The sequence below is a fragment of the Lolium rigidum genome, chromosome 4, assembly GCF_022539505.1.
Source record: "Lolium rigidum isolate FL_2022 chromosome 4, APGP_CSIRO_Lrig_0.1, whole genome shotgun sequence".
NCBI classification, from domain to species: Eukaryota; Viridiplantae; Streptophyta; class Magnoliopsida; order Poales; family Poaceae; genus Lolium; species Lolium rigidum.
The window spans coordinates 184098763-184126429 of record NC_061511.1 but is presented as its reverse complement, the minus strand read 5'-3'; the positions used below and the strand labels follow the sequence as shown (position 1 = coordinate 184126429).

The 27667-nt window shown below is 43.1% G+C and overlaps 3 protein-coding genes across 5 annotated transcripts; all 3 read left to right on the top strand.

Moving 5' to 3' along the window:
* Positions 1 to 14618, top strand: LOC124706551 (pyruvate, phosphate dikinase 2). Of its 2 annotated transcripts, none has more exons than XM_047238217.1 (20): positions 1 to 81; positions 186 to 396; positions 6447 to 6503; positions 6615 to 6986; positions 8761 to 8923; positions 9041 to 9276; positions 9448 to 9576; positions 9983 to 10162; positions 10559 to 10702; positions 10986 to 11150; positions 11302 to 11463; positions 11605 to 11694; positions 11861 to 11999; positions 12434 to 12611; positions 12857 to 12986; positions 13278 to 13406; positions 13637 to 13774; positions 13967 to 14044; positions 14126 to 14217; positions 14307 to 14618. In XM_047238217.1, the coding sequence occupies exons 2-20, from the start codon at positions 193 to 195 to the stop codon at positions 14347 to 14349; spliced, it is 2829 nt and encodes a 942-aa protein (XP_047094173.1). In that variant the 5' UTR covers positions 1 to 81; positions 186 to 192; the 3' UTR covers positions 14350 to 14618. The 2 variants fall into 2 exon arrangements, with proteins under 2 accessions (XP_047094173.1, XP_047094174.1); XM_047238218.1 differs by having other exon boundaries at positions 16 to 81; positions 192 to 396.
* A 2333-nt stretch (positions 14619 to 16951) lies between these two features.
* LOC124646593 (methyl-CpG-binding domain-containing protein 1-like) lies at positions 16952 to 20245 on the top strand. 2 transcript variants are annotated; one of them, XM_047186695.1, is made up of 3 exons: positions 16952 to 17082; positions 18168 to 18720; positions 19745 to 20245. In XM_047186695.1, the coding sequence occupies exons 1-2, from the start codon at positions 17029 to 17031 to the stop codon at positions 18669 to 18671; spliced, it is 558 nt and encodes a 185-aa protein (XP_047042651.1). In that variant the 5' UTR covers positions 16952 to 17028; the 3' UTR covers positions 18672 to 18720; positions 19745 to 20245. The 2 variants fall into 2 exon arrangements, with proteins under 2 accessions (XP_047042651.1, XP_047042652.1); XM_047186696.1 differs by lacking the exon at positions 19745 to 20245 and having other exon boundaries at positions 18168 to 18920.
* A 4205-nt stretch (positions 20246 to 24450) lies between these two features.
* On the top strand, positions 24451 to 27174 carry LOC124647887 (methyl-CpG-binding domain-containing protein 4-like). Its single transcript, XM_047187745.1, has 2 exons — positions 24451 to 24471; positions 26527 to 27174. Exon 2 carries the CDS (start codon positions 26557 to 26559, stop codon positions 27172 to 27174), a length of 618 nt encoding a protein of 205 aa, XP_047043701.1. The 5' UTR covers positions 24451 to 24471; positions 26527 to 26556.
* The last annotated feature ends 493 nt before the right edge of the window (positions 27175 to 27667 follow it).

Genomic DNA, 27667 nt, shown 5'->3' with positions numbered 1-27667 from the left:
CACTGACACACACGCACGTCCACGCGTTTCCTCCTCCACGCTTGTTGGAGGTACCTCGCCGGCGCAGCAAGCTCCGATCAGGTGCGTACGCTGTTGTCCACTGCTCCATCCGTTTAGCTCGTCGCCGGCGATCACGCGGCCGGTGAAGTAGCATATGAACTGACGCAGGTGAAGTGTGATTATGGGTGCAGGATGCCGTCAGTTTCGAGGGCCGTGTGCCTGCAGAGGCCGAGCACGAGCGGCGGCAGGAGGAACGGGGAGGCGGCCCGATCGGCGGCGGCGCCGAGAGCCCGGCACGCGAAACCGAAGGTGATCCGCTCGGGATCGGGCTCGGCGCGGGGCCAGCATTGCTCGCCGGTCAGAGCAGTCGCGGCGCCAATACCCGCGACGAAGAAGGTATGTAAACAGCTCGCCACTCGTCTATGTGAGTCACTAGATCGTTATCGCTTCCCACGGTTGACTTGTGCGGGCCACGTTGCTCTTCGATCAGTCGATTGACATTCGTAGTTCCGTACGATCACACGGATTTTTAGTGGCTGTTACCCAGGTTCTTGCGTATAGCTTGCCAAGTCGAAGATGCATCAAATCGAAAAACGAGTTGGCCAAATGTAGTCTACCGATCGCGCCTTTCGCACCTCGCCGGAGCTACGGCTGGCCTTTCACACAGACATGAACGCGCCTCCAGATTGAGCTTGACAGTGGCAGTGTTTCTTTTTTCTGCAAACTAAAAGTGAAAGGCGATGGAACACTACTCCTCTATATACCCTCATTTTCATTGCCGCAATGTTGCAACAAGTGGAAATAATGATAAACTGAGAAAAGAATGCGTTATTCTGCGCTTGCAAATGGATGAATCATAACGTATAAGTAAGGATTTGACTAATTTTTAGTCGTCCGAAAATTAGCTTAATTCTCAGTCAAAGTCAAAGTGATCTCATCCCATAATTTTGCAATGCGCATTAACCAATTTTTCGGTAGCAACTCACTTACGATTTGAAAATCTCAGTTGCAACATAACTGGAAATATCGATAGTTGGAATTCAACTTGCAAGTAAAAAATCCCACTTGGAACAGATTTTTTTCTGAGTTGCTACCCCAATACAACTGAAAATCTTAGTTGCAACTCTGTACGAATCGCGATGCAAATTTGTTCATGAACTTGACTGAGCACTAAGTTAAATCTCAGCTAGTTGAGAAATAGTAATCCCGTATAAAGTAATGGTGTGTTGTGTCTCAATCGATTCAAAAGTCTCAACCAATTTAGATAAGTAAATAGTCTGTTTTGCACTATTATTAAACTAAAATTGCACCACCGAGACTTAGAAAATCATCTATTTCCTCCGTCCACAAATAAATAACTTAGATTTGTCTCAATTTGCGTGTATCTACATGCTAAAATGTGTCTAATAAATACATACATATCTACACAAATCAATCTAAGTCACGGAAAGAGCAAATCAATTGAGATAATTGAGATATAGGATACCCGTTAAAGAAAATAACCATATCAAAACATGTGCTGAAGCCCTGGCTGCTAGTCACCTTGGAGGTCAAGAACTGTTGCCCTTCATCCCCAACTTTAGATCATAAACGGCCCATTGGGCCCACCGTCTATCAATCTGGCCTGCCATTGACAGCCTGGCAATCATCAGGGAAATAACAGAACAAAATGTAGGAATCTTGCTTCAGTTGTAGGAACACAAACCATGTAGAGTTCTATCATTTGAAGTATATATATGATAGAAACTGCTGAGATTGGATAAATGGAGGCCGGTCTCATTGGAGCTCTTTATCTTTAAAATTCAAAAGTCATATTTACATGTTCTAAAAAATTCTGAAAAAAGTACGTATGTAACGCATGATGTGTCCTACAAGTGTGCAAAATCCTAATCTGAAATTCTTTGTAATCTGGGCTCTACAAAAAAATCTGACAAATTTTGTAGTTTTAAAATGTGCACTATTTCTATAATCAGATCTACACTTTTGATATATTTACGTATCCTCAAATTTAGAGAGTTTCGTATTGAGATTTTCGATGCTTGAAGTACACACATCCTGGACTACATGCATACATGTTTTTAGACTTTTTTTTGAAACTTTAAAATATAATATTTAAATATTGAAAATGAAAGGCCCCCTAAAGTTTGGCTTCCATTTGGAGTTTCTGAGAAGGTGCTGCATAACTTGCAATGTAGAGACTGACGACCATATTGCTCTGCGGTTCGAAAAGTATAGGGAATTTATTTTTAGAGCAGAGGCGTATAGGCAGCACTTTGCTACTCGGATTGCAGCCCAAGCCCATGGTATCACCAAAAACCAGAAAAACAAGGATTATTTGCCCCACGGAAAGAGCTAAGTTCTTTTCCATGTTACAAGAGAGAAGAACAGAACAAAATGTAAAATATTTTCTTTTGCTGTAATAATGTAAGAATCTATGTTCAATAGGGACACAAAAGCTGCCACAATTCCGTTTGATAAAATTGAAATAAGGCGCACTGCTGAATAACTCACTTGTGGACAGTAGAGTGCTACAGAACATTTTGCTGTGCACTGGGCAAACAAGTAAATATTCTCATGCTGCACACAGAGGATAAACACAGTGATCTCTGTTCGGATTGCACCTTAACAAGCCCATGGTTTCACCAAAACCGGAAAAACAGGCATGACTTGCCCCAGGCAAAGAGCTAATTTCCTTCCATGGTTCAATACATCAGGAATGTGAAAGGAATCGAGCGAGGAATCCACAGTTAGACAGGGCCAAATGCATTTTGGCAATCTAGCAATTTGCTTAAGCCATCATGCATGACCAGCAGGCAAGTGTCCAAGGCTGTGATCACGCAAGTAAAACCAAGAATTGTGTGGCCTAGTACAAGAAACCACTTCTCCCGAAGAAAAAAGTACACGAAACCACGGGCAATTCGACAACAGCAGCCAATTAGCCCCATGTTTTAGCAGTGAATGCATGAATGTCATTTATCCCTGTTGCCGAGGTTTATTTAGCAGGCAGCATCACGAAATAGCCGCATATATATATCGGTTATGCTATGAGAATTCCTTAAATCTCAGTCACTCACAAAAATGCACTTGAGTTGCATTTTTCTGTCAGAAAAGTGCAACAACTGATCTGAGTTGCACATTTTTTTGAACTGCAGTTGCACTTTTCTAAGGTGACTGAGACTTAAAAAATTCTCGGTTGATCGAGACATAGACACACCCCATATATATAGGGGTGTATATGTAGATCATATACCTAGCGTCTCGGTTTGTTCGCCTGTTTATCTTTCTGATGACAAAATGCAACAGGAGTAGCACTAAACCGTTACTCCCTCCGCTATAAAATAAGCAAGTTTAACCATGTTTATTTTCTTTAAATAATGTTCAATTTACAACATACTACAGTTTACATAGTATGAAAATTCAAATATCTGATGAATCTAATACTTCATCAACTTAAATATAACATATAATTTACATAGTACTTCATCAATATCTGGGTAACATTAAATTGGCGTTCTAGATTTTTGTATAAATATGGCTAAAACTTAAAGTAGCTCGATTAAAAAGTTCTCAACGTAAATATTCAAAACAGTATTACCAGTCAAAGTACGACATCTGTTCATGAACGGAAACCAATTTCTGATCCGACTCATCCGTATCAATTGTTGTTTGATGGCCGAGAAAACCACCAGTCTTGCTTAGAAAACCAGTGTGTTCAGTTACCCACAGGTTCAGTGAACTATTACTAGTAGTTCTATAGCTAGTTAATTCATTTCTGTCAAACATTAGCGACTGATACGTTAGCGATGCAGCCAATGTCCGCCCGTCTCACTTCTGTCAAACTATTTTTTTTGTCACAAGGGGCCGGTATTTGCAAACTACACGTATATGTCTCGTTGGATTTGCAACTACAGATTCAAAGTTGAAAGTCCTGCACAGGACGCCGTGAAAATCAACAGTTTTGAAATGGCCGATTAGCTGAAAAACATGTAACACGTTATGCAGACAGTTTTCGCTAGGTAGGATTGACGCGCACATACTACATAAATTCAGACATTCTCGCTGGCAGTAGTTAACTGACAAGTGGTCTGCATTTGTTCCTTCAAATGAAAAAAATACTGTATCTTTATACTAGTACTTCCTGTGTTCTCTGTATCCATGCGGCATCCTCGGCCGGACAGGAACGCTGTGCTCTGCTCCCACTGCACTGCACACCGACGCGCCGCGCTGTACGTGACAGAGAGCAGAATACCAGGGAGCCTGAGAAGACCCGCCGCCGGGCGCCGGTGCCCGGTGGGTTTGCTTGCTTGCGTGGCGCGCGCGCGTGATCCGCACAGACTGGGCGTACGTGCCGATACTATCCGCTCCCACCGTAAGAGCAGCGATCCAAAACTACAAGTGCTTTGATCGATCGAGGCCACCGTCGTGCCTTATCCTCGTTTGACCTTCGCTTTGCTATATCCCACGGCCACGACTCTTGGCTTGATCCTTTTCGTGGGCGTCCATATATTTTTCTTGCGCGTACGCGTGCCGTAATTGCCAGCGATCACGCACATGTTTGTTTGCGACCAAGCACGTTCTTCAGGGTAGATTAATCGATTTTTTAGACAGCACGATGGTAAAGACCTGTGACGCAAATCATATTCGCGCCATTTTCCTCCTAGGTTCGACCAGAGGGATAGTCCACCGCTGCAGATCGAATACGTGGCAAAAAAAATTACGACACCCTTTACCTCACAAAGAAAAAACCTACCAACCGAACGCTTTTACCAGATTGTATGCATTTTCTTCTGACCACCAGACGCTTGAAACGCGACGATATCCTTACCCAAACGAAGAGATCGCTCGCGGTTTGACAACTCATGTCGTAGTCACCGGGTAGATGGTCATCGACGGCATGTAAACCCTTCAGCAAAAAAATGCAGAGATTGGGGAGAACGTGCGTGCGTGTAGCTGAGCTTGCGAGTCCATCCTCTGACGGACGCGCACCGAGCCCATCCTGCCACGACGGACACCACGCCCTATCCCTTCTCCCCCCGTACTAGTCGCGAGCTGGCCGTGTCGATCTGTTCTGCGTTCCCGTTGACACATTCATCGAGCTGGCGCCAATTGACTAGTAACGTGGACCTTATATCGGGGGATACCACATGCATTCATGGCGCTGACGCATTTTTGAAAACAATCTTTTATCCTTATATCGGGGGGATATGACGATGGTATAACCATGAAAAATATAGTTTATCAATATTTTTTTAAAAGTTAGTGCAACGTAAAATTGGTGTAAAGCAACATATTCTTTTGCTGCAAATTCATTTGCAACAGAAATCACCGACGCCTATAGAAACATATGTTCACAACATTTTGAAACAAACATCGAATAACCTAGGTAAGCATACAACTCGTAGGAAATGTCATGGAAACTCTGCAACGCGCATGCTACAATTTAAAATTACGTAAGAACTACTCAAAAGACTCCACGAAATTATGGTGGTTTTTTTTTTCTTTTGAATTTTACTATCCTAGGCCCACACTAAAAGAGCGTGAGCAAAGAGCCTGAAGCGGAGTGCGTGAAACAAGAAGACTGTGCGGCGCGGAACACGTCGACCTCTAAGATGCAACTTGGAACGTTCACGCAAGGAAAACATCTATTTTAAACCCCGGACTCTAAATTTTGGTCTAAATTAAACCATAAAATTATTTGGTACACAAGAAAACAACAATCCCAACCAGGATTACCTGTTACTCCCCCACACGCCATATTCATCTTCCCCGATTTATCCTCCAATCACCCCCAATCCATCTCGAGCATACCTCCCCGAGATGAATTTGTGGCAACTAATAATGAAACGGTGTGAGTAATTTTTTATTCTATATTTTTATGTGCATTATTTAGCAGCTTTTTGTTGGGCTTTAGAAAAAAAATGAAACTATTGAGACCCCATCCTATAGAGCCTACCACACGGAAAAGAAATGTTTTCCTTGCGGCATAGGAGAAAGCCAAAAAGCGGGCAAGCAACATACATGCCCAAGCAAGCTGAGGCCAACTCAACGCAGCGGTGGCACCAAAAGGCCGACGCGGCGCACCGGCGGGACGACACAGGACATCACAAATTTATCTAGATTCGTATTTTTCTATGTATTAAAACCGTCTAGATAAATTTGCGACAAGTAAATCAGAATGTAGTCCTTTAGTGCATCACTAAGCTTGGCACTGGACCAGCCGGCCCCTCCCTGGGCTGCTCCGTCCCCCGCACGCGCCAATCTTTCGATGACGTCTTATCAGAGCGCCACGCCACCGCCCCCCACTCTCCCTCGTACGTTGCTATAAATAGAGCATTGCTCAGCTCCATGAGCATCCAACAACAAGCTCATCATCATCAGCGTTCGTCGTCACTGGTTTGTAACTTTGCATTGCACTAATGGCTCCTGCTCAATGCGTTCCGTTGCAGCGGGTGTTCCACTTCGGCAAGGGCAAGAGCGAGGGCAACAAGGCCATGAAGGAACTGGTAACTGATCCGTAATCTTGTTCATGAGAAGCTTCATTTAATTAGTTATTCCCCATTGTATGTACGTAGCTCGATCGATAATTTTATATGCTTGTATATGTTGATGTGCAGCTGGGGGGCAAGGGCGCGAACTTGGCGGAGATGGCGAGCATCGGGCTGTCGGTGCCGCCGGGGTTCACGGTGTCGACGGAGGCGTGCGAGCAGTACCAGGCGGCGGGGCGGGCGCTGCCGCCGGGGCTGTGGGAGGAGACCCTGGAGGGCCTGCGGTGGGTGGAGGAGTACATGGGCGCCAGCCTCGGCGACCCGGCCCGGCCGCTCCTCCTCTCCGTCCGGTCCGGCGCCGCCGTGTCCATGCCCGGGATGATGGACACGGTGCTCAACCTGGGCCTCAACGACGAGGTGGCGGCGGGGCTGGCGGCCAAGAGCGGCGACCGCTTCGCCTACGACTCCTACCGACGCTTCCTCGACATGTTCGGCAACGTGGTCAGTACTCGATCTATACTACTGCACTACACACTTGGCTCTGAATTGCTAATTGCTTGAGCTGATTAAGCTCGATCCGTCGTATACCATGCACGTGGACTGGTTGCTTGCCCTGCTGGGCATGGTAATGGTAATTTGCGTGCATCGACCAACCGTTGGAGTGGGAGCGACGGATGCTTTAGGTTTGACACCGGTTGCGTCGCCGAGACGGTGGCTGCTGCCGCGGCTGTTGCTTTCTCAACGTGATGACAAAGGTGTTTGCGCCTTTTTGTGTTGCTTGCGAGGTATCCTTGGAGTACTTAACTGGTAAAAAATGATTATTGGGCTAAGTACTCTTGCCATCTTGGCCAGTAGAATACGCGTGGGTTGTCCAAAAGAAAAAAGCAGAATACGCGCGGTTGGTGATATATTTGTGTCTAAATATACCGCACACAAGTAGAATAGGGAAGGGAAAAAAGGGAAACTAGTTGCTTAATTTAGAAAAAGGAGACAAATTCTTTTCTTGAAAAGAGAAAGAAACTACTGATGCAGACTATATATTATTAGTCCTCCTATTTGCAAACACATTCAGTCAGTGGCGAATCCAGCCCATTTTACTAGGGTGGGGCAAACCTTACTTGTGCTAGGCTTTTTTTTTCAATATAAGACATATGGGCTGGGCCAAATATTAGGGTGGGGCGGGCCCACCCTTCCACCCTGTTGGCTCCGCCCCTGCATTCAGTCGCAGCCTCGCAGGGTATACAGTATGAAATTAAGGAATTATCGATGAAGGCGACCTGTGTTACAATTTGACACTATTGGTTCACTCTGATAAGACAGGAAAAGAGGAAGGAGAAACTTCCTTCTTTAGCCCAGCATGTTCATTTGTCATGAAAAGATTTATTTATATTCTTTTAAAAATGGAAACAATTAAAAGCAGTTTGTTGTGGGCTGACGGAAAACATGACAAAAGAAACTGCTCCAACAGAGTTGATAGATGACATATCTGCGTTATCTATCTTGTTTGTCCTGGAGGTTTCAACAAATTTTCCAAAGTTGGTGTTGTCCGCTAGCTCTCGAGTGAAGCCATAGTTCAATGATGCTAGTACTACCATGTCACTCGATGTTTCAGTCACCCCCGTCCTCAGAAGCGATTCGACATGCCGAATTTCGAATGACCACTGAGTTCTAAGTTTCGACAGTGTAATTTCAAAACTCGGAGGGTTCAAATCTTGAGCTGAAATCACCAACGTATAGAGTATAGTTCTGAATCGGCCCGGTCGGTCCCTGACACCTTCGACACCGAACTCTCTCTCGCCCCCTCTCTCGATGCTTACCCAATGTCCACCGACCACTGCACTTCGCCAGTTCACCGCCGATGGCGCCGGGCCGCCACCGGCGGTGCCCGCGCGGGGGAGGTCGCCCCACGCCTGCGCGCCTCGTGGAGGCTGGAGCTCGGCCCCGATGGCTAGATCGGTTTCGATTTCCCTGGCCGCGATGCCCTGGTAAAAGAGGAAATACTGAATCGTTAGGAGCGGATAGATTTTATTTGTCGATGACAGCGCAAGCTTGGGTTCGTCAAATTCCACTTACTCATAAGAGACAGTACTACAGCCTAGTTAATCTGACATTTGGGTCTGCATTGCATGTTCTGGTGCTCTTCGCTTAATACTACTGTGGTAGGTTATTCTGTACGAAGAAATTGGGCGAAGGTTTATTCTGTAGTACTCTGTACGAAACCATCAACTAGCAAGGGCATTGTTTCTTAGGAGGACATTTCCTTTTTATTTATCAGGTCATGGACATCCCTCATGCACTTTTCGAAGAGAAACTCGAAGCCATGAAATCTGCCAAAGGGGTGCACAATGACACCGACCTGACTGCCAGTGATCTCAGGGAGCTAGTGGGTCAGTACAAGAATGTCTACGTTGAGGCCAAAGGAGAAGAATTCCCCTCAGGTTTGTCCATAATGTTCCACCCTGTTTTTATTATCTGAAGTCTGTATCTTGAAACTGAATTTGTGTTTTATTTCACCTTGCTGATATGCCTATATGCTGTCTCTTGTCTTGGCATAGATCCGAAGAAGCAACTGCAGTTAGCAGTGCTGGCTGTGTTCAACTCGTGGGACAGCCCGAGAGCGAACAAGTATAGAAGCATTAACCAGATCACCGGACTGAAGGGCACCGCCGTAAATGTCCAGTGCATGGTGTTTGGCAACATGGGGAACACCTCTGGCACTGGTGTCCTCTTCACTAGGAACCCTAGCACCGGAGAGAAAAAGCTTTATGGCGAGTTCCTTGTAAATGCTCAGGTATGGCACATTCTGATTTCTCCTCTGTGCTTCTGAATTCTAGCTGTTGTGCTTTGCATGTGCACATACTGGACGAGTGGCATGTTGGACAGTCTTGCCAAGCTACATTGCGTAGGCATGATGACATGATTTATGGTTACTGCACACAGTTGAAGAGCTTTTCTTATGCAGGGTGAAGATGTTGTTGCTGGGATCAGAACCCCAGAAGATCTTGATGCCATGAGGGACCACATGCCGGAGGCCTATGTGGAGCTTGTTGAAAACTGCGAAATACTAGAAGGTCACTATAAAGATATGATGGTATGCTATTCTAGTTCATTTTGTATTCCACTCTTTCATTGTCAGTGTGATATGTCCCCTTCTGTACTTTGTGAGTTGGAAAGAACTACTTAACCCAAAGATTTGCCGAAGCCCCTGCAATGGGCCTGTCACTGTTGTAGTTTTAAGCAACTTGGCTTTGATCCCTAATACGACAAAACTAATTTTGAAACATCATGAAAAACTTAGCGAACTAGTTAGTTTATGTGATGATATCAGCATGATCTTTTCATATATTCAAGCACCATCGCAGTGATTTCTTTGATAACTTGACTGCATGAGTGCTCTTTGATCATGATCCTGCTCTCAATATGTTTCAGAAAAAATATTAATTTGCATCTCTACTATTTTCATGGTGAGTGACTTGTATTTTCCATATGTAATGCAGGATATCGAATTTACAGTTCAAGAAAATAGGCTCTGGATGCTACAGTGCAGAGGAGGAAAGCGCACGGGCAAGGGCGCTGTCAAGATTGCTGTAGACATGGTTAATGAGGCTCTTGTTAATCGCAATACAGCGATTAAGATGGTAGAACCAGGTCACCTGGACCAGCTTCTTCATCCACAGGTATAAAATAATCAACACCTCTATTATCCTAACAAATTGTCTGCTCTTTCAGCATTTATTTGAATTACTTATTTATGTTACACAAGACTACATCGCTTGCATGCTGAGAATGCACTGTTAACCATTGAAGATATTAGAATCATTAAGCCTATGTTTTCTAACATACAACTGAACTCTGATGTATATGTATAATTACATTCTTTATATCAAAATTCGATTTTGTCATTTTATCTCATATGGGATCAACTTCAGTATCAGTTTTTAACATGCAAATTCAAACTCAGTCACTTGTATTGATATCGACAACTTTATTTTGACACGCTCATTTGAGATTCACTTAACAACTGATAGTGGCAATACATTGACACGTTTATTATCCTTATGTTACGAAAACAGTTTGCGAACCCTGGGGCTGCTTCATACAAAGGCAAGGTTATTACCACAGGCTTACCAGCATCACCTGGGGCTGCTGTGGGCCAAATTGTATTTACCGCTGAAGATGCTGAAGCATGGCATGCCCAAGGGAAATCTGCTATTCTGGTATTCACATTTCCTTTTTGTCCTCCTTTTCATGGCAGGTGGTCTCCTTCATTTTATTTCATTTTTAGTTGGACCTGTGCTTCGGTTGCTTTGTCCAAGATTTTTTGTTAATCGTCTTTGGGAGGTCTTCTTATCTCATGTTTCTTGTTAGAATAGTTGATTGAAGGGTTTCTTATACGAAATTTCAATTACTGACAACTTTTTTTTTTGACTGCACATGAAAATCTCTGCATTGTAATTTAGAGTTTGTCCTGATATATTTTTGAACTTTCTGAATGTAAAGGTGAGGACAGAGACCAGCCCAGAGGATGTTGGTGGCATGCATGCAGCAGCTGGAATTCTTACAGCAAGAGGCGGTATGACTTCTCATGCTGCTGTTGTAGCGCGTGGTTGGGGCAAATGTTGTGTGTCAGGGTGTTCAAGCATCCGTGTAAATGAAACTGAAAAGGTGATTGAACTTGATGCTGCACATATCCAAGAAATGCTTTGTTAGACACAATGCTTCTTTACAGCCTAAAATTCGTAATAAAATCATGATAAGCTTATGCTCATCATTTTGTTTTATAGAGTTGCTTACTTTGTTCATTCTTTACTCACAGGTGGTAACAATTGAAGACAAGGTGCTCTATGAGGGTGACTGGCTATCACTCAATGGATCAACCGGTGATGTGATCCTTGGCAAACAGCCACTTTCCCCACCAGCCCTTAGCCCTGACTTGGAAACTTTCATGTCCTGGGTTGATGAAGTTAGGAAGCTCAAGGTAAATTTCTTAGAAATAAAAGAACAAGAAATGCCTCGAGAGGAAATTAACTATAAATGGCATCCGTTTTGTTATCGGGTCATCTCAAAGCATTACACAAGTTTCAACAAAAAAATCCTTATTATGCTCTTCATGTTTTAGGTTATGGCTAATGCTGATACCCCTGGGGATGCATTGGCAGCAAGAAAAAATGGGGCAGAAGGAATTGGACTCTGTCGGACAGAACATATGGTGGGTGTTAACTTCTTAGTTACTGTTTGCTTTCTGTTTTGTTAGGATACTTAATTCCTTACCTTAATAATTTTGCTGTAGCCCAACAGTTCAAAGTGAACTTTATGGAAGCAAGTCTACTCTCCTTGACAATAAAAAAGTTTCATGTTCTTAATGTCTTTTGCAGTTCTTTGCTTCTGATGAGAGGATTAAGACTGTGAGGCAGATGATTATGGCTCCAACTGTTGAACTGAGGCAGAAAGCACTAGATCGTCTTCTGCCTTATCAGAGGTCTGATTTTGAAGGCATTTTCCGTGCTATGGATGGTATGTGAAGATTTTCTACATATTTGTATATTTGTTTTGTCTAAATGGATCAGGTGCACTCGAGTCTCGAGAGAGTTCATTTAACATGAACTGGCCTACTTTCTTAAGTAAGCGAGCATTGACTATCGAATGTTATCATTAAACACAAAAGGTAGATAAAGTTGTGAGATTAGGATGCAAATTACTTTCAAAGAATAAGGTATTATTTGTCATTAATCATTCAGGTTAAGATATAAAGTTCTGCCTTACTTGTCCAGTCCCTTGCAGGAGTGGTATTAGGTATATGAATAATATGATCCATGTAAATGAATTTGAAAACAAGCAATTACCATGGATTGGCAAACCATAGAGCGTTAGTTAAAACTACATCTTTTGAAAGGGAATAAACAGTTTTGTCACACAGAACCGTCTGAACATCAGTGTTTACATTTCAGGTCTCCCGGTGACTATTCGGCTCCTGGACCCTCCACTTCATGAGTTCCTTCCAGAAGGGAACGTCGAGGATATTGTGCGCGAGCTATGTTCTGAAACCGGAGCCGCTGAGGATGATGTCCTTGCAAGGATGGAGAAACTTTCAGAAGTAAATCCAATGCTTGGTTTCCGTGGTTGCAGGTTGGTGTTTTTGCCTTGTTGTTTGTTTAGTTATTATAAAGAGATTGGATTATCCATTAATTCATCAGAATATAAATACATTTTTTCCGGCTAAACAGAATATATCCATTCGTGTAATCTTTTCATAGCTTATTCACTTTTGAATCACGTTTTTTCCATGTTCATTTACATGACTGTTCTCCTCTGTCTTATTAGTAATATTTTTATTTTCCCCTTTACTAAGGTTGGCAATGCTGATATTTCAGGCTTGGTATATCATATCCTGAATTAACAGAAATGCAAGCCCGAGCCATTTTCGAAGCTGCTATAGCCATGACTAACCAGGGTATTCAGGTTTTTCCAGAGATAATGGTTCCTCTGGTTGGAACACCTCAGGCATGTCTTCTATTCCTGCATATTTTATTGCTGATGTGAAGTGTACATGCACATTGAATGCTGTTGAAAATGTCATATACATTTAATGAGAAAATTAGGTAAAACATTTTATGCCTGTGTAATTCCAAAATTATGTGCGGTCATACAAATATACAACACATTTTTACGGAAATGTTGACTTCACCTAGAAATTGGACAGTTACATTTCTCTTGAAATGCACTTGGTTTTGTTGTTGTAATGTGATCCGCCACTTGATTTTGTTCCAGACATTTGACATTTGACTTTGCCAGGAATTGGGCCATCAAGTGGCTCTTATCCGCCAAATTGCCAACAAAGTTTTCACCAGTATGGGGAAAACCATTGGCTACAAAGTTGGGACTATGATAGAAATTCCTAGGGCAGCTCTCGTGGCAGATGAGGTAAACAGCTGATGATAGCTCGATTCTTTCCATGAAAAAACCATCTATGGCCAATTACTGTTCAGCATGTAGACCAAATAATACATGCACTGATTATGGGAACTCTCAACGTTACCAAGGTTGATGAGAGTTTTCCAAGTGCAAAGAATAATTTTATAAAAAATTATCAATTACACATGTCCCTGTTCCTTGAAAGCTATATGGCCTGACATCGTCATGTTGGTTGACAGATAGCAGAGCAGGCCGAGTTCTTCTCTTTTGGAACAAATGACCTCACGCAGATGACGTTTGGTTACAGCAGGGATGATGTAGGGAAGTTCCTCCCCATCTATCTCGCTCAGGGTATCCTCCAGCATGACCCCTTTGAGGTAAATTTGTTACACCCGGGACCATAGCCAACTTCAGCTTTAGTAGCACTCGTATTTTTCATCATTTACAGACTTGGAACAACTCACATATCTATTCATTCTGCATGTTCTTCTCTTATTTATTTTTATGTATAAGCACAATCATATCATATTGTACTTATAAATTTACCCGTGATGAATTATATATACCAGGTGCTTGATCAAAGAGGAGTGGGGGAGCTGGTTAAGATTGCTACCGAGAGGGGTCGCAAAGCAAGGCCTAATTTGAAGGTCAGTATTGCACTGGAGGACACTGCAAGTGCTGCGCAATTTATCTATAGTTCATTTGGCTGATTGGTTGTTTCCAAACAGGTGGGCATCTGCGGAGAACATGGTGGAGAGCCATCTTCAGTTGCTTTCTTTGCAAAGGCTGGGCTGGATTATGTTTCTTGCTCCCCTTTCAGGTTGGCCGAGATGATCGAAAATCTGAAGATTAGTACTAGCCTGACACTATATATCTCAGTTAACATTTTGACATGGAACTTGTTGGCAGGGTCCCGATTGCTAGGCTAGCTGCAGCTCAGGTGCTCGTCTGAGGGGTGCCTCCTCATGGTACCGGATCACCAGCTGTTGGTGCATCCGGATGGTGAAGAAAAATAATACATAGCCAGTGACTGGTGGAAACTCTGCTGCCTGACGAAGGCCAACGTATATATGTAGTCTGCGCTTGTAAGCCTGAAGTGGGTGGTCGCATGCATTTCCCTTGAACTGTCATGGTAATGTAACCAAACAGCGATGATGACGAATAGAGATCGAATAAAATGTGTTGATTGCCTGTGCTATCAGCCCAGGATGATTCTTTTGACCGGTGGCTGCTATGAGCTGCGATTTTTTTTTTCTTGAAACGAAGGCAAAAGTTAATTAAGAAGGGAAGGTAAAGCTGGGCGAAAACCATACACTATGGGCATTTGATTCAGTCCCACCTTGTAAACTAGTCGCCTTTCCATTTCGTTCAAGTGGAATGAATACCAGTGACCAAATATCTCAATGCTGCCCATACCTTACAAAGGTAGTTCAGTTCTCATAGGTACTGTAATTAGTTTTTTTTTCTCCTGGAACTGGAAAGTATGCCAAATTGGATGCTTCAAGCCTAGTCAAGCAATGTGTTTCAGTATCACAGTTACTTGAGCTGCCAAATTCAGGGAAATTCTTCTCTGAACCATAGCATCAGTCACTCAAGCTGCGAAGCTGAGGACGCCAAAATGATGTAGGATGGCCTGATGACCTGACACGAGAATATGAATACGCAAGAACAGAACAGAGAATGTGTATTAGACTCGAAAAAAAAACAACTTTACGGATTCCATTCTGCAATACCGAAATGCTTTAAACGGGAAATAGCGAATGAGTAATTTATCTGATATAGTGCACTCATGTCGATAAAATGGTTTGAACTATTTACTAGAAAAAGGAAATTTATCTGATATAGGGCACACATGTCGATAAAATGGTTTGAACTATTTACTAGGAAAAAAGGGGCACTTAAAGCAACCCAAGTTTTCACAGAGCATTTCAGCATTGCAATGCCAATATTAGGTGCGAGCAAGGCTCAAAACCCTGGAGTGACACGTATGTGCTATTTGAAGTACAAGGTTACAAGTTAGTAAATCCATACCATCCCATCCCCTGTTGTCGACCTAACCCAGCTTCCCGACGACGACACAAAGTGGGTTAGGGTTTGAAGTCCTTGAAGTATCGTGTGTATTTTTTTTTTGTTTTATACGTATGTAAATTATGTTTTCTTATCTAAGAAATATATAGAAACCAATATATTTACATCGTGCCGCTAGGTAGCCTCTCGATCCAAACAGATATATGAAGCAACAAAACTAATTTTGCGTCCACGGCTCGATCAAAACGGACCAAAACAAACACTTTTTTTGTGTGAAATGGTCGGGCTGGGATGTTGGAGATGCCCAAAAAAAACATGGCGAATTTACAGGTGCCGGTACATACCGGCGTCACAGTCTGTGCTTTGAGATTGTTGAGGTATTTGACATTTTTCTAATATAAAACTAATAATTGAAACATACGTGAATTTTCTGTGAAACTAAAATGATACATGTGCAACATTGTGAACGTTTTGATAAAAAGTAAAACTGCTGACGCCACTGCTGACATTATAATTCACAAAATAATCGTGTTTCAATCATATTTAATTTGTGTTCCATAATTCTGTAAAAGGATTTAAAGTCAGAACATGGCTGCCGTCACTGCAATAGGTACCACCGTATCGGGTACTGTAAAAAGAGGACTTTCGTGCAAAAGCCTGGGGAATTTTACAATTTGCCACACTTTTCTTTGCACTTCTATCATTTATTATTTTGTGTCTCACTAACGTGTGGTGGTCATGTGGCAAATAATAGACACTTAAAAGTGTGACAAATCATAAAATATTTCCAAAAGCCCCGTGCCGTCCTTTTATGGGGAGATTTTACTATTTGCCACGCTTTATTTTAGAGTTCTATAATTTGCCACACATTACTTAGACTTTGATCATTTGCCACACATTAGATTGATTTCTTTCTAATTTGCCCTATTTCTCTCTTCACAGCTCTATTATTTATTTTAACACCAAAATACGCTGGGAAATACAGTACTTCTACCGATTGGATCGATCAACCAAAGATCCCCAAAATCGTCCTCGGGCGGGCGGTGGCTCTGCTCCTCCTCAGCTGTCCGTGGTGGCCGACGGGCGGCGGCGCTCTCTCTTACGGTCCGCTGCAAGAAAAGGAATGAGCGATTTCGGGCGGGCGGTGGCTCTGCTCCTCCTCAGCTGTCCGTGGTGGCCGACGGGCGGCGGCGCTCTCTCTTACGGTCCGCTGCAAGAAAAGGAATGAGCGATTTTGGGGATCTTTGGTTGATCGATCCAATCGGTAGAAGTACTGTATTTCCAAACGTATTTTGGTGTTAAAATAAATAATAGAGCTGCAAAGAGAGAAAGAGGGCAAATTAGAAAGAAATCAATCTAATGTGTGTCAAATTATCAAAAGCTAAGTAAAGTGTGGCAAATTATACTCCATAGAAGTTTGAAATAAAACGTTGCAAATAGTAAAATCTCCCCCTTTTATGTTCGAGATCCACTTGACCACTCCCTTGTCCCGTCCGTCCCCATCGGAACGACCTACCTTGATTTCGTCCCCACACTGCCGACGACCCGCCAGCGGCACCGGGGCTCCTCGGAGATTCCGACGCCCACCACCTCACTGTTGAGCATGTCCTCACCGGCACCGGCACCGGTTCCGGCCTCGCCGGGGTCCTCCTCTCAGGTCCGCCCCCCTTATTCGACCTTCGCCATCAATGTTCGACCGATTAATGCCTCCGCACCTTTGATTCCTCTGTCCTATCCCATCTGCCTGGTTTACTCGTTGATTTCGGGGTGGCGGGTGGGTGCCTGTAATTTTCAGGCTCTCAGCGGTTGGTTTCGTTGCTATTGTGGGGGTAGGTTTGGTTCCGTCTAATTGTTTCGTTAGGTATAGATGAGTGGATTGTGAGCGTGATTTGGATGGTACGGAGCAATATCCACATGCTTGATCCTTGAACAAAAATGTTGGCACTGTTCTAGAAGATCAGCAATTATGGCTGCCAAGATTGCTTAGGTGGATTCAGAGTAAGATTTGATGATCCCGCATACATGAATCTTTATGCCCCTTAATACATCTAACAGTCTATCAGGCTGAAGTTCATGTAGCTTTGGAATATTCTCTGTATGGTAACTGCAGGCATCTGAAGACTGTTTAAATAGTTATAGGGAGGTTGGGAGCTTGAAAGATCAACAAATGATTTTCGGTTATTTGCGAAATTCATGGTTGGGATCAAAGGGAATATGTAGGATAATAAAGAATTGTGAAAAAATTCCAATTACTTAAAGGGTTACACAGTTTCCAGCGTTCGTCAGTGTACGCTTTTTACTGATCCATATGTTTCGTATTGAGGCAGTGTTAACCTATTTGCAGTTCTTAAGATTTCATGATGATACATACATAATCTACACGCTCACGTAAATAACAATAGTGAGTAGTGGGTTCAAAGTAAACGTAGTTTTAGAATTATTATACTTGACCAAAACAATTGATTAGAGCATTGGCCTCTTTACTCCTTAGGCTCTGCTGAGGACAACAGTACTATAAGATATGGCTGTGTTATGACATTGTTCACTGAGAGAAATGAAAAAAGGATTTATGGGAAAAATTTATAATTTGGGCATGCATTTTTGTTTAAATTATAGAAATGGTTATGCTAGATGAGTTTGTACAAGGTTGTTGCAGGGGACAAGGCAAATGCTTTCTTTGGATAAATTCCTGCTCTGCCTGACATAATAAAATACTAACAAGAAACCTTCTGATTTTGGCAGAGAAAACGAGGTTCAACAGAATCTGTTGGCATGTATGCAGTCCAGTGTTGTGAGTGTTATAAATGGCGTACTGTTCCAACGAAAGATGAATTTGAGACACTTCGTGCGAACTTCACTGATGACCCATGGTTCTGCAGCAAAAGACCTGACTGCTCATGTGAAGACCCTGCAGATGTTGAGTATGACAGCAGCCGCATCTGGGTCATCGACAAGCCCAACATACCAAAGCCTCCTCCCAAGACTGAGAGACTAGCGATTATGAGAGGTGATCTCACTAAAATGGATATCTACTATGTCCTGCCAAATGGGAAGCGTGCAAGGACCTTAGGGGATGTGCAGAAGTTTGTCGACACAAATCCAGAGTACAAAGACAGCTTATCAGCTGAAAGCTTCAGTTTTACAGTACCCAAGATTGTTGACGAGACTGTTTCACATAGCTCTGCGCGGAAGATTAAGAAGGCTAAAAAAGAGGACAAGACAATTGCTTCAAGCAGCAAGAACTAATATGACAGCAAACAGACAATAGTTCATGTGCCTGCTTGGATGATCCTAGGTAGTCAAGGCGGTTTTTTCTGTGGGATGTTACTCTTAGCACCTGATTGCACTTAATCTCTTCTTTTTTATGCATCAACTTATGGTAACATTCTCAGATGCTTGAAGAAGGCTGTAGTTTCTTTCAGAACTATATATATTACAGATATATGCTTTAGTTATTAGCCTGTGATACATTATCTTCCAGGTTGTTTTTCGCTACATAGACGTGCATGGAGTTCTCATTAGAAAGCAGACTAGTAGGTCAATTCTGTCCAAGCCGGGGTATTAATTCAGTGCCATTTGATTCGATTCCATTTGATAGTTCAAAGCCTCTAGATGATCTACCTATCGGCAAGAAAAATACCGAGTCATCTTACATGCATAAATCTGTACCATGCATGCCATGGCCACCGCAGTTTCAGCTAGATGATTCTGAAGTTTTTCTTGCCAGTATTGGCTAAATAACAGACAAGCAATAATTTGTCCAAAAGTTTAGCTAACAAAGTACTTGGTCTGGTGAACTTGGGCTCAAGCCCAACAAATTAGTCTATTTCATACCTTTTGCATATCACCATCATAACAAAGAAAACCCGAGTCACCTGCTATTCTGTTATGTAGATGTCCTCTTGGACCCCCTTTTGATGGCAAGATGTCTCCATAATTTTTATGCCATTTTGGGCTGGACTCGTGATTTCGCCCAAGATAGTTTATTAATCTTCCTTGGGAGGTATTCTTGTCTCCTGGTTCTTGTAGGAATAGTTTGTTATAGGGCTGCTTACAGGCAATTACCTTTATAGTCAACTTTCTTTGACTTCACATAAAAAGCTTCTGCCATACAATTCTTGAGTTAGTGTATCCTCATATATGTTTCATGTTTGTCCAATCTTTTTGTGGTATATGTAATAACATGTTTCATGGAAATGGACGTGTCATAGCATGGATTGTCAAACCATACGCCATAAGTTATAGAATACTATTTTTGAAAGCTAATTCAGACTACAGTTGTCACACAGAACCATCTGAAATCAATGTTTGCATTTCAGGGCTGCTAATCGCTAGGCTAAATGCAGCCCAGGTGTTCATCTGAGGAGTGCTGCCTCATGGTCAACTGCCTGCTGTTGGTGCATCTGGATGGTGAACATAAATAATACATAGCCATTTACTGGTGGAAACTCTCCTGCGGACTGCGGTCATGCTATATGAAGTCCAATGTATATATGTAGCCTGTGCACGCAAGCCTGAAATGGGTTGTTCTCTGCATTTCCTTGAACTGTCATGGTGTGCAGCATTTCATTCAGTCCCAGGTATCTTTTTCCATTTCATTCGATCTGGAATATCAAAAACCAAAACCTAAAAGTAAGTTATGTAGCCTTCATCTGCCAAGTGGTTAGTATAAAACAACCATAGGCTGAATTCGATCTCTCAAGGACTAAATTTCAGTAACCTGTGAGGCTGTTTGTGGTACAATCCCAAATCCAAACCCAAGTCCAGAGATCCCACAACGTTGCCATGGTCATGGAGTTCTGGCTCTTACTCTTGTTGCCCTGGAAGATGTTGAGCTGCTCCCGTTCTACCTCCACTGCAAGATCGTAGTGCTGCCACCACGATCTCGAGGAGAGCAGCAAGGAGTGGTACTTCTACATCTCTGACTCTCCATCCGTTCAGCCAAGAAGGCGGACTGCAAGATCTACCGGTCACCTTCTGTATCCGGTGCTCGTTCGTCAGTCCGCGTGCGACGGCAAGTGAAGTTTTATTCCCCTCAACTCATGCAGCCATTCCATTTCTTCAATAGTGATTGCTCCTACAATGGGGTTCCAAAACATGTCTGTGGCTCCAATCGAGCCGCAGGCAATGCAAGAACAGGAGGAGTCGCAAAGGTGAGTTCCGAATGAGTTCTTGGTTCGACAAAGTGATACCTCGCCACTAATGGGCAATTATGGCTTCATCTCGCCCTAACACCTGACCTGCGAGCTGACCTTCTACGCATTCCCGAGCAGCGACTCTGCTTTGCTCCTGCTTTGCTGCTTAGGGAGCATATATGAGGATGAGCATGATCCAATTAGCCTAGCTAAGTTTAATTCTAAAAATCGTTTCATGCTTATGTATGGGGTCTGATTTGTGCCTCTGTTTGGCCTAGTGGACAGTCGGCTCCTATGCGACAATCTGGCTTACTAGCCTCTGAAATAGAGACACATGCTGGTCAGCTGGTGTGGATAAAGCAAATGATAAGGCCTCCGATCTTTCAAGATATGCCGAAAGCAATGTTTGGGTTATTTCGAATTCCAGTGGTAGATGAAGGATCTCAATCAGAAATGGAAGAAGGAATTGAAAGACCTAACTCTTCTGGTGGTTGACAAACTTTCTTGCTGGTGTTCTTGTTGTTCTAGGAACCATGGTTGGTTACTGATGAAGGATCTCAATCAGAAATGGAAGAAGGAATTAAAAGACCTAACCCTTCTGGTGGTTGACAAACTTTCTTGCTGGTGTTCTTGTTGTTCTAGGAACCGTGGTTGGTTACTGAGAATTGCTCTATTGAAGCTGGGTAGCTTCTTTTATGCACTAGAACAAGAACTGATGATGTGCATATGACACCAGACGTGATGACTACTACTACTCTGCATGGCTGATTGAGCTGCTTGCTATGAGCTCCACCTTGGCTACAATTTACCAATCTCCTCATCGAGGAATGAGGATGAGATGAACGGGTTTGATAGGGCACGATTGAGAAAAGACAGACCCCCATGGCGCGTAGGAGGGCAGCCAGCTGAACGAGCGCGTCCGCATGGCGTACTCATGTTCCTGTTTTTTTCCTATAAAAATATACATGGAAATTTCTCTGTGTATACAAGTACAAAGTACAGTACCGCAGTATATAAGTACAACTATACTACAAAAATACAGGAACCGAGAAAAAAGAAGTATCCAAATACTTTTCACATGTTCAATGAACTAGACACATTTACCCTAAAAATTTGCCTAAACCTACCACGAGTATTTAGGGCAGGAGAGAGTGCGAGTGTTCTCTAAGCACAAATTATACACCGAGACATGCGTAGTGCAAACGAGATACACTGAAGTACAATAAGTATAAGTACTATACTAAAGATCAACCACTTCAATTTTTCTCAGAATTTTGAGGGGATTTGGGAACTATTGTGGTGGTGTATGCGTTTTATATTTTGGTGCTCTGTAAGAATATTAGGAGAGTCCTTTTCTTTCTTGGTGCATCGTTGTTGGGCTGTTTTGGGACTCCGGCCATGTGCGTGTAGCTAGAAGGGCATATGGGACACTGTTTTCATGCAACAGATCTGCTTAGTTGCTATTGGTGGTGGCTCCAATCTGTAATCGTGGAATACCTCCAACGTCGATAATTATCTTCCTGCATATTTGGCTTTCATACAGAGCCAACTAGATGTAAAGAATGCCATGAGATTGTGGATGCTACTCTGTAACTCACCCTGTTCTCCTCGGAAACTATTTTGTTCTCTTATGAATACATTCGTAACATGTGTTTGTATGGTATTTAGAATTTTTTTTGAAATCTTAATTCTAAACTGTTTCCTTGACTTACGGTATATGCAATCTGTTGCTACATGTGACTATGAATTATTTGGTTGATAACCATTTTGGATAAAAGTATCTATCGTTGTATCTTTCAACCGTGTAGACACTTCTATAAATAGGTTGCGGTTCTTCACGCGTTGTAGAGACAACCATGAACGGAGTGCAGTTGTGCACCAGTGGATAAACTGCATGAAAGAAGAATATTTCATCATAAAAAATCTAATGATTTCTACGTAGTCATAGCAACTAAACAATGATAAGAAATCCCACTTGAATAAGTATTTTAAACCTATTTTCCTCACCATTTAGCTAATTACCGAATATATTAGCAATGCTACATGGTGGGTATAAGATAGAACCTATTTGGGTGACTGTGTTATTTAGATCTAGCAAATTTACACTCAAAGAAGAAGTGTTTGATAGTATCGTCATGGCGACAGAAGACACACTTGTACTTCCATGTCAATTATGTTTCGCAAGGTTGTATTTATTGAGGATTGCACGTCTATGAATATACCACATAAAAATCTTAGAATTCAGCAGAATCATCATTTTCTAATTTATTATTATTAGCAACCTACACATTTGGCTGGATTAATGTTCTATATATGGAATACACGAAGAATCTACCAATCTCAGGTAGATTCCACTGAAATTCGTGAGTCTCTTGCGTCAATTGGACCAAAGTCAGACGATGCATCAAAGCATTCCATGATGCTAGTCTGGGACCAACAAGATTTCTTCTGAATGTCACATTTGGTGGTGAAGTTTTCAACAACTTAGCGATTTTTTCGCTTTTTCTGATACACAATATTGTAAAGCTGGATATTGTTCTTGGTGTAGCATTACCTAGCCACTTATCTCTCATAACCTTATTTTCGAGTCATCCTTAATTATGAATGAACCATATTGAAAGAAGTATTTCATAGTCACGCCATTAGGCTAGCCTAGAAGTACAAGTCCCTGGGTTAAATCTGACATAGCACACGTGAGACTATGTATTTCCTATTTAGTAGGGTTTGCCACTCCCCTTCTTTGGTAAGAAGTTTGAAGAGCTAGTTACCTTGGAGGGCTCTGTTCTTGATCTCAAGGTCATAAATCCCAAGTACTGCTTAATTTTTATACAAATATGTGAGATTTAGGAATCTAGATATATATATTAGAGGGGGTATATTTCCTTGTTACTTTATAAGAAATGGATCACTCAGTTGTTACCTTAGTCCATTTTTGACTTCTTGATATGTATTGCCTCATTGATCCAAAGATGATACATTTGACCCAAGATGACCCATTTCTCGCTAAACTTAGAATGTTCGCAAACTCAAATTTATTGCACTTAAATCGACATCTCAATCTAACTCATTGAATTACGCATGACTTAGATCAGTTTGAGAAATTTAGTAAAATGCATTTCCTCATATTTTGTGTATGAATGAAATGCACATACCTAGATTATACCCCTTCCGTTTGTCTGAACTAGGGGACATGACACACATTTCCTTCTTGTGCTTCCATGTATGTGTAGAGAATATTATTTCTTCCTCTATGACTTTAATATTTTCATATTTACATATTACCACCACAATTACGATGACTTGCATTTGCTTTGTTTATTTTATTATTTATGTGCATCGGTGCTCTAAGAAGGGGTAGCTGGTTAAAAATGTATTGTTTCACCTTTTTTCAGAATGCCATTTTACTAAAAAGAAGAACATCCTCAGATTAGTGAATATTGAGGATGCACACATTTTTAGTATTGCGGTATTACTTAACATCGACAGTTAATGGAAAAGATATTATCTCCCATTTACAACAATTGAAGATATGCATAAATATCACCACATACATAACTTATGCCAATCAAAACTCAAGATCATGTCAGGCTAGCCATAATGCTAATATCTTAGCTAAGTCCCACAAAAATGCTGATATAACAGCTAATTAAGGAAGAGAGAGGATATTAGAATAACATAGGTCACTACTAGGAATAACATTACCACCGGCACACAGATTTAGGCTATCCCCGGCGCTTTTGTACTCGCCGGCGATAACCTCGCCGGTGGTAATGTGCTACCCCCGGCGTTTTTGTATTCGCCAGTGTTAAAACGATAATACCCCCGGCGCTTTGCCCCGGTCGCCGGCGGTAGCAATTTCTGGAAATAAAAAAAACAGGCCTAGCAGCGCATCTCCTGGCGCCGCCGCGGCCGCCATCCCGCTCGACGACGACGACGTCCATCTCCTGGCGCGGCGCCCTGGTGAGCCCCCGAGGCTGGTGGTGGACGTGGCCTCCGGCGAGGTCGGCAGCATCGCGGCGGGGGATGGGGAAGGAGGAGGAGGGCGCGGCCCTGGGCGAGTTGTCCATGCGGAGCACGGAGTCCCCGACCTCGATGCCGTCGATGTGGTGCAGGCGCGGCGCCCTGGTGAGCCCCCGGGGCTGGTGGTGGTCGTGGCCTCCGGCGAGGTCGGCAGCATCGCGGCGGGGGATGGGGACGGAGGACGAGGGCGCGGCGGTGGGCGAGTCGTCCATGCGGAGCACGGAGGCCCCGACCTCGCTGTCGTCGATGTGGCGCAGACGCCGCACCCTGGTGAGCCCCCGGGGCTGGTGGTGGTGGTGGCCTCCGCCGAGGTCGGCGGCATCGCGGCAGGGCATGGAGAAGGAGGAGGAGGGCGCGGCGGCGGGGGATGGGGAAGGAGGAGGAGGGCGCAGCATTGCGCCGGGGGGATGCGGGAGGAGGAGTGGTGGTGGTTGGCATCGGGAAGGGGATAAGACGGAGGAGTGGTGGTGTGGTGGGCCTCGCGCCACATGATTCTAATCTATCCCTGGCGAAAAGAAATATCAGATGCCAGCGCTGATTTTGGCCCAAAATCGCCCACAACATGTAAATTACCCCCGGTGTTTTCGATTACATTTCGCCGGCGGTAACTGTACTACCCCTAGCGAACCCGTTTCAACTTGCCGGCGGTAACGCGAGGAGGGTCTAACAGGTCTTACCGCCGGCATCTTCAAATCGTACTCGCCGGCGGTAAGGAGTGCGGCTATAAGCCTTTTCCTAGTAGTGGGTGGATGCCGTATCATAACGCATATCACGAGAAAAATTAGTGCTAAACAAATCTTGTACTCTCTCCTTCTCAGTTTACTAGTCTTCCATGTATCCCTAGATCGCCAATTTAACATATATAATTTAAATTATATAATACAAAAATTATATCATTAGAGAATAGAACATCTAAATTTTCTAATGATATTTTTTTATAACATATAACTAATACTAACTTGATTAAATTTGCGACCTAGAGGTACGCGCAGGCCTAATAAACTGTGAGAGAGGGAGTACAAAAATTTACATTGAGATTCTAAAAAACAATAAATAATAGCATAACTATGATACTACTCCATGATACTACCTACTCTAGAGATAGTATCATACAGAAGTATCATGATACTACTACGTGATACTTACCACTGTAGCCAGCCTCAAAAGAATAAAATATCCTCGCAATAAAAAGAATTGATTGGCGCCCACAAATCTATCCAATAAAATTTATTAATTGCGTATCTTGCAAAACCAATAAATACGACCATATCTATGATATATTTGCACGCAAACTAATTTTCTTTTGATGTAAAATAAAAGGTTAATTGTGTTCTCTAATCTATATATATACCAGGCAGACTAGAATAAAATACTCCAAGTAGTGTTCTCACCAACCATCACAGACGCGAAAGCATCCCTCCAAAGTTCACCATATGAATCATGGCTGATGAGGTAATTCAACGATCTCGGTTTTGGTGCCTTGGCTTCTTTTTGGTTTTCCTTTCGTAGGCAGGTCAGTGATCTAAGCATAGTGTATGTCACCATCCCAATCATGATTAATCATTCATAGGATTTATGGCCTTAAAAAATTAAGGCAACAGTGTTTCCTGGTAGTTTTGTAGACTGCTTTGTTACATCTGTAGAAGTCCATTAAGGGTCTTATTTATAAAATACATTACAAACAGCTATTTTGATGTTCAAATATGGTTCAACAGAAATAGATCTGGTTTAGATTATCCCATTATGGTTAGCATGTCAAAAAAGTTGTCCAAAACCTGTCTTTATTCTTGTAAAGAAACTGTGCAACACAACCAAAACAAATATTAATTGCAGGGAATTTCTTGTTATGTTGCCTAACGATTTTCATTATTATGAACCAATCATTTCAGCGACAACTAATTAAGCAATTTAACCTGTCACCTTTCATTTATGATGATTTGGCACAGAGGAATCAAGGTTCCAAAGATTCCATTGGCATGTACGTGGTCATGTGCTACAGATGCAAGAAATGGCGCGTGATCCCAACGAAGCAGGAGTTCGAGGCCATCCGTGAGCGCGGGGAGGAGGACCCATGGTTCTGCGGCAGAGACCCCGGCGCGGGCCGCTCTTGCGAGCAGCCGGAGGACATCCCGTACGACAGCAGCCGCATCTGGGCGGTGGACAAGCTCGGCATCCCTCAGCCGCCACCGGAGACAGAACGGGTGCTGATCATGCGGGGGGACCTGTCTAAGATGGACACCTACTACTTGATGCCCAACGGGAAGCGCGCGCGGAGCGTCGCCGACGTGGAGAGGTTCCTCAAGGAGAACCCGGGGTACAGGGCCACTATGCCGGCGTCGAGGTTCAGCTTCGCGACGCCCAAGATCGTCAGGGAGACCGTGGAAGAGTGCTCGCAGTGGAGGGCTGTCAAGGCTGATCAGAGGGGAATATCTGAGAAGAGCTCGCTGAGCTGCGCGGCCATGGCTGATCAGAGGGAGAGGCCTGAGGAGAACTCGCTATTGGGGGATGCCAGGACCCAGAGTGAAAGGTCTGAGGAGACGGACGCGTCGGATTCTGATTACTGCTGCCCGAGTAGCAGCGGCGGCTGTGATTAGCGACTGTGGAATCTGGGAAGTATGAACTTACATGTATGCCTCCTGTGCCATGACTCATGATGCTTAATAATCTCTACCCCTATCATCTCTATATCTTTGTACTGAACCTGGTATTTCCGTTTTGCAATGAAAAGGGGTGGAAGCTCGGTTGGAAAAAATGATGCTTAATAATGTGGTCACAGTGTCTGGTTGTTTTTCTTTTCTTTCCTCATTTGTATCGGGACAGAGTTTTTCACCTTGGTGGAGTCACTGCTCTTTTCACTCTTCACTTGATATTTTCTCCAACTAAACAATTTCACCTTTGTTCCTCTCTGGCTACGTGAGCTGTTTATAGCTTCTTTGCCAAGTTGTCGGTTGTTAGGCATTTGTTGTGCATAACGAGCCAAGAATGTAGCCGGCACTTCAGAATGGCCTCAAGTGACGACCCAAGTGTCACATAAGTCACTGCTACCGTAGGTCTCATAGCTAAACTTTCATCCATTTTTTCGCTGCA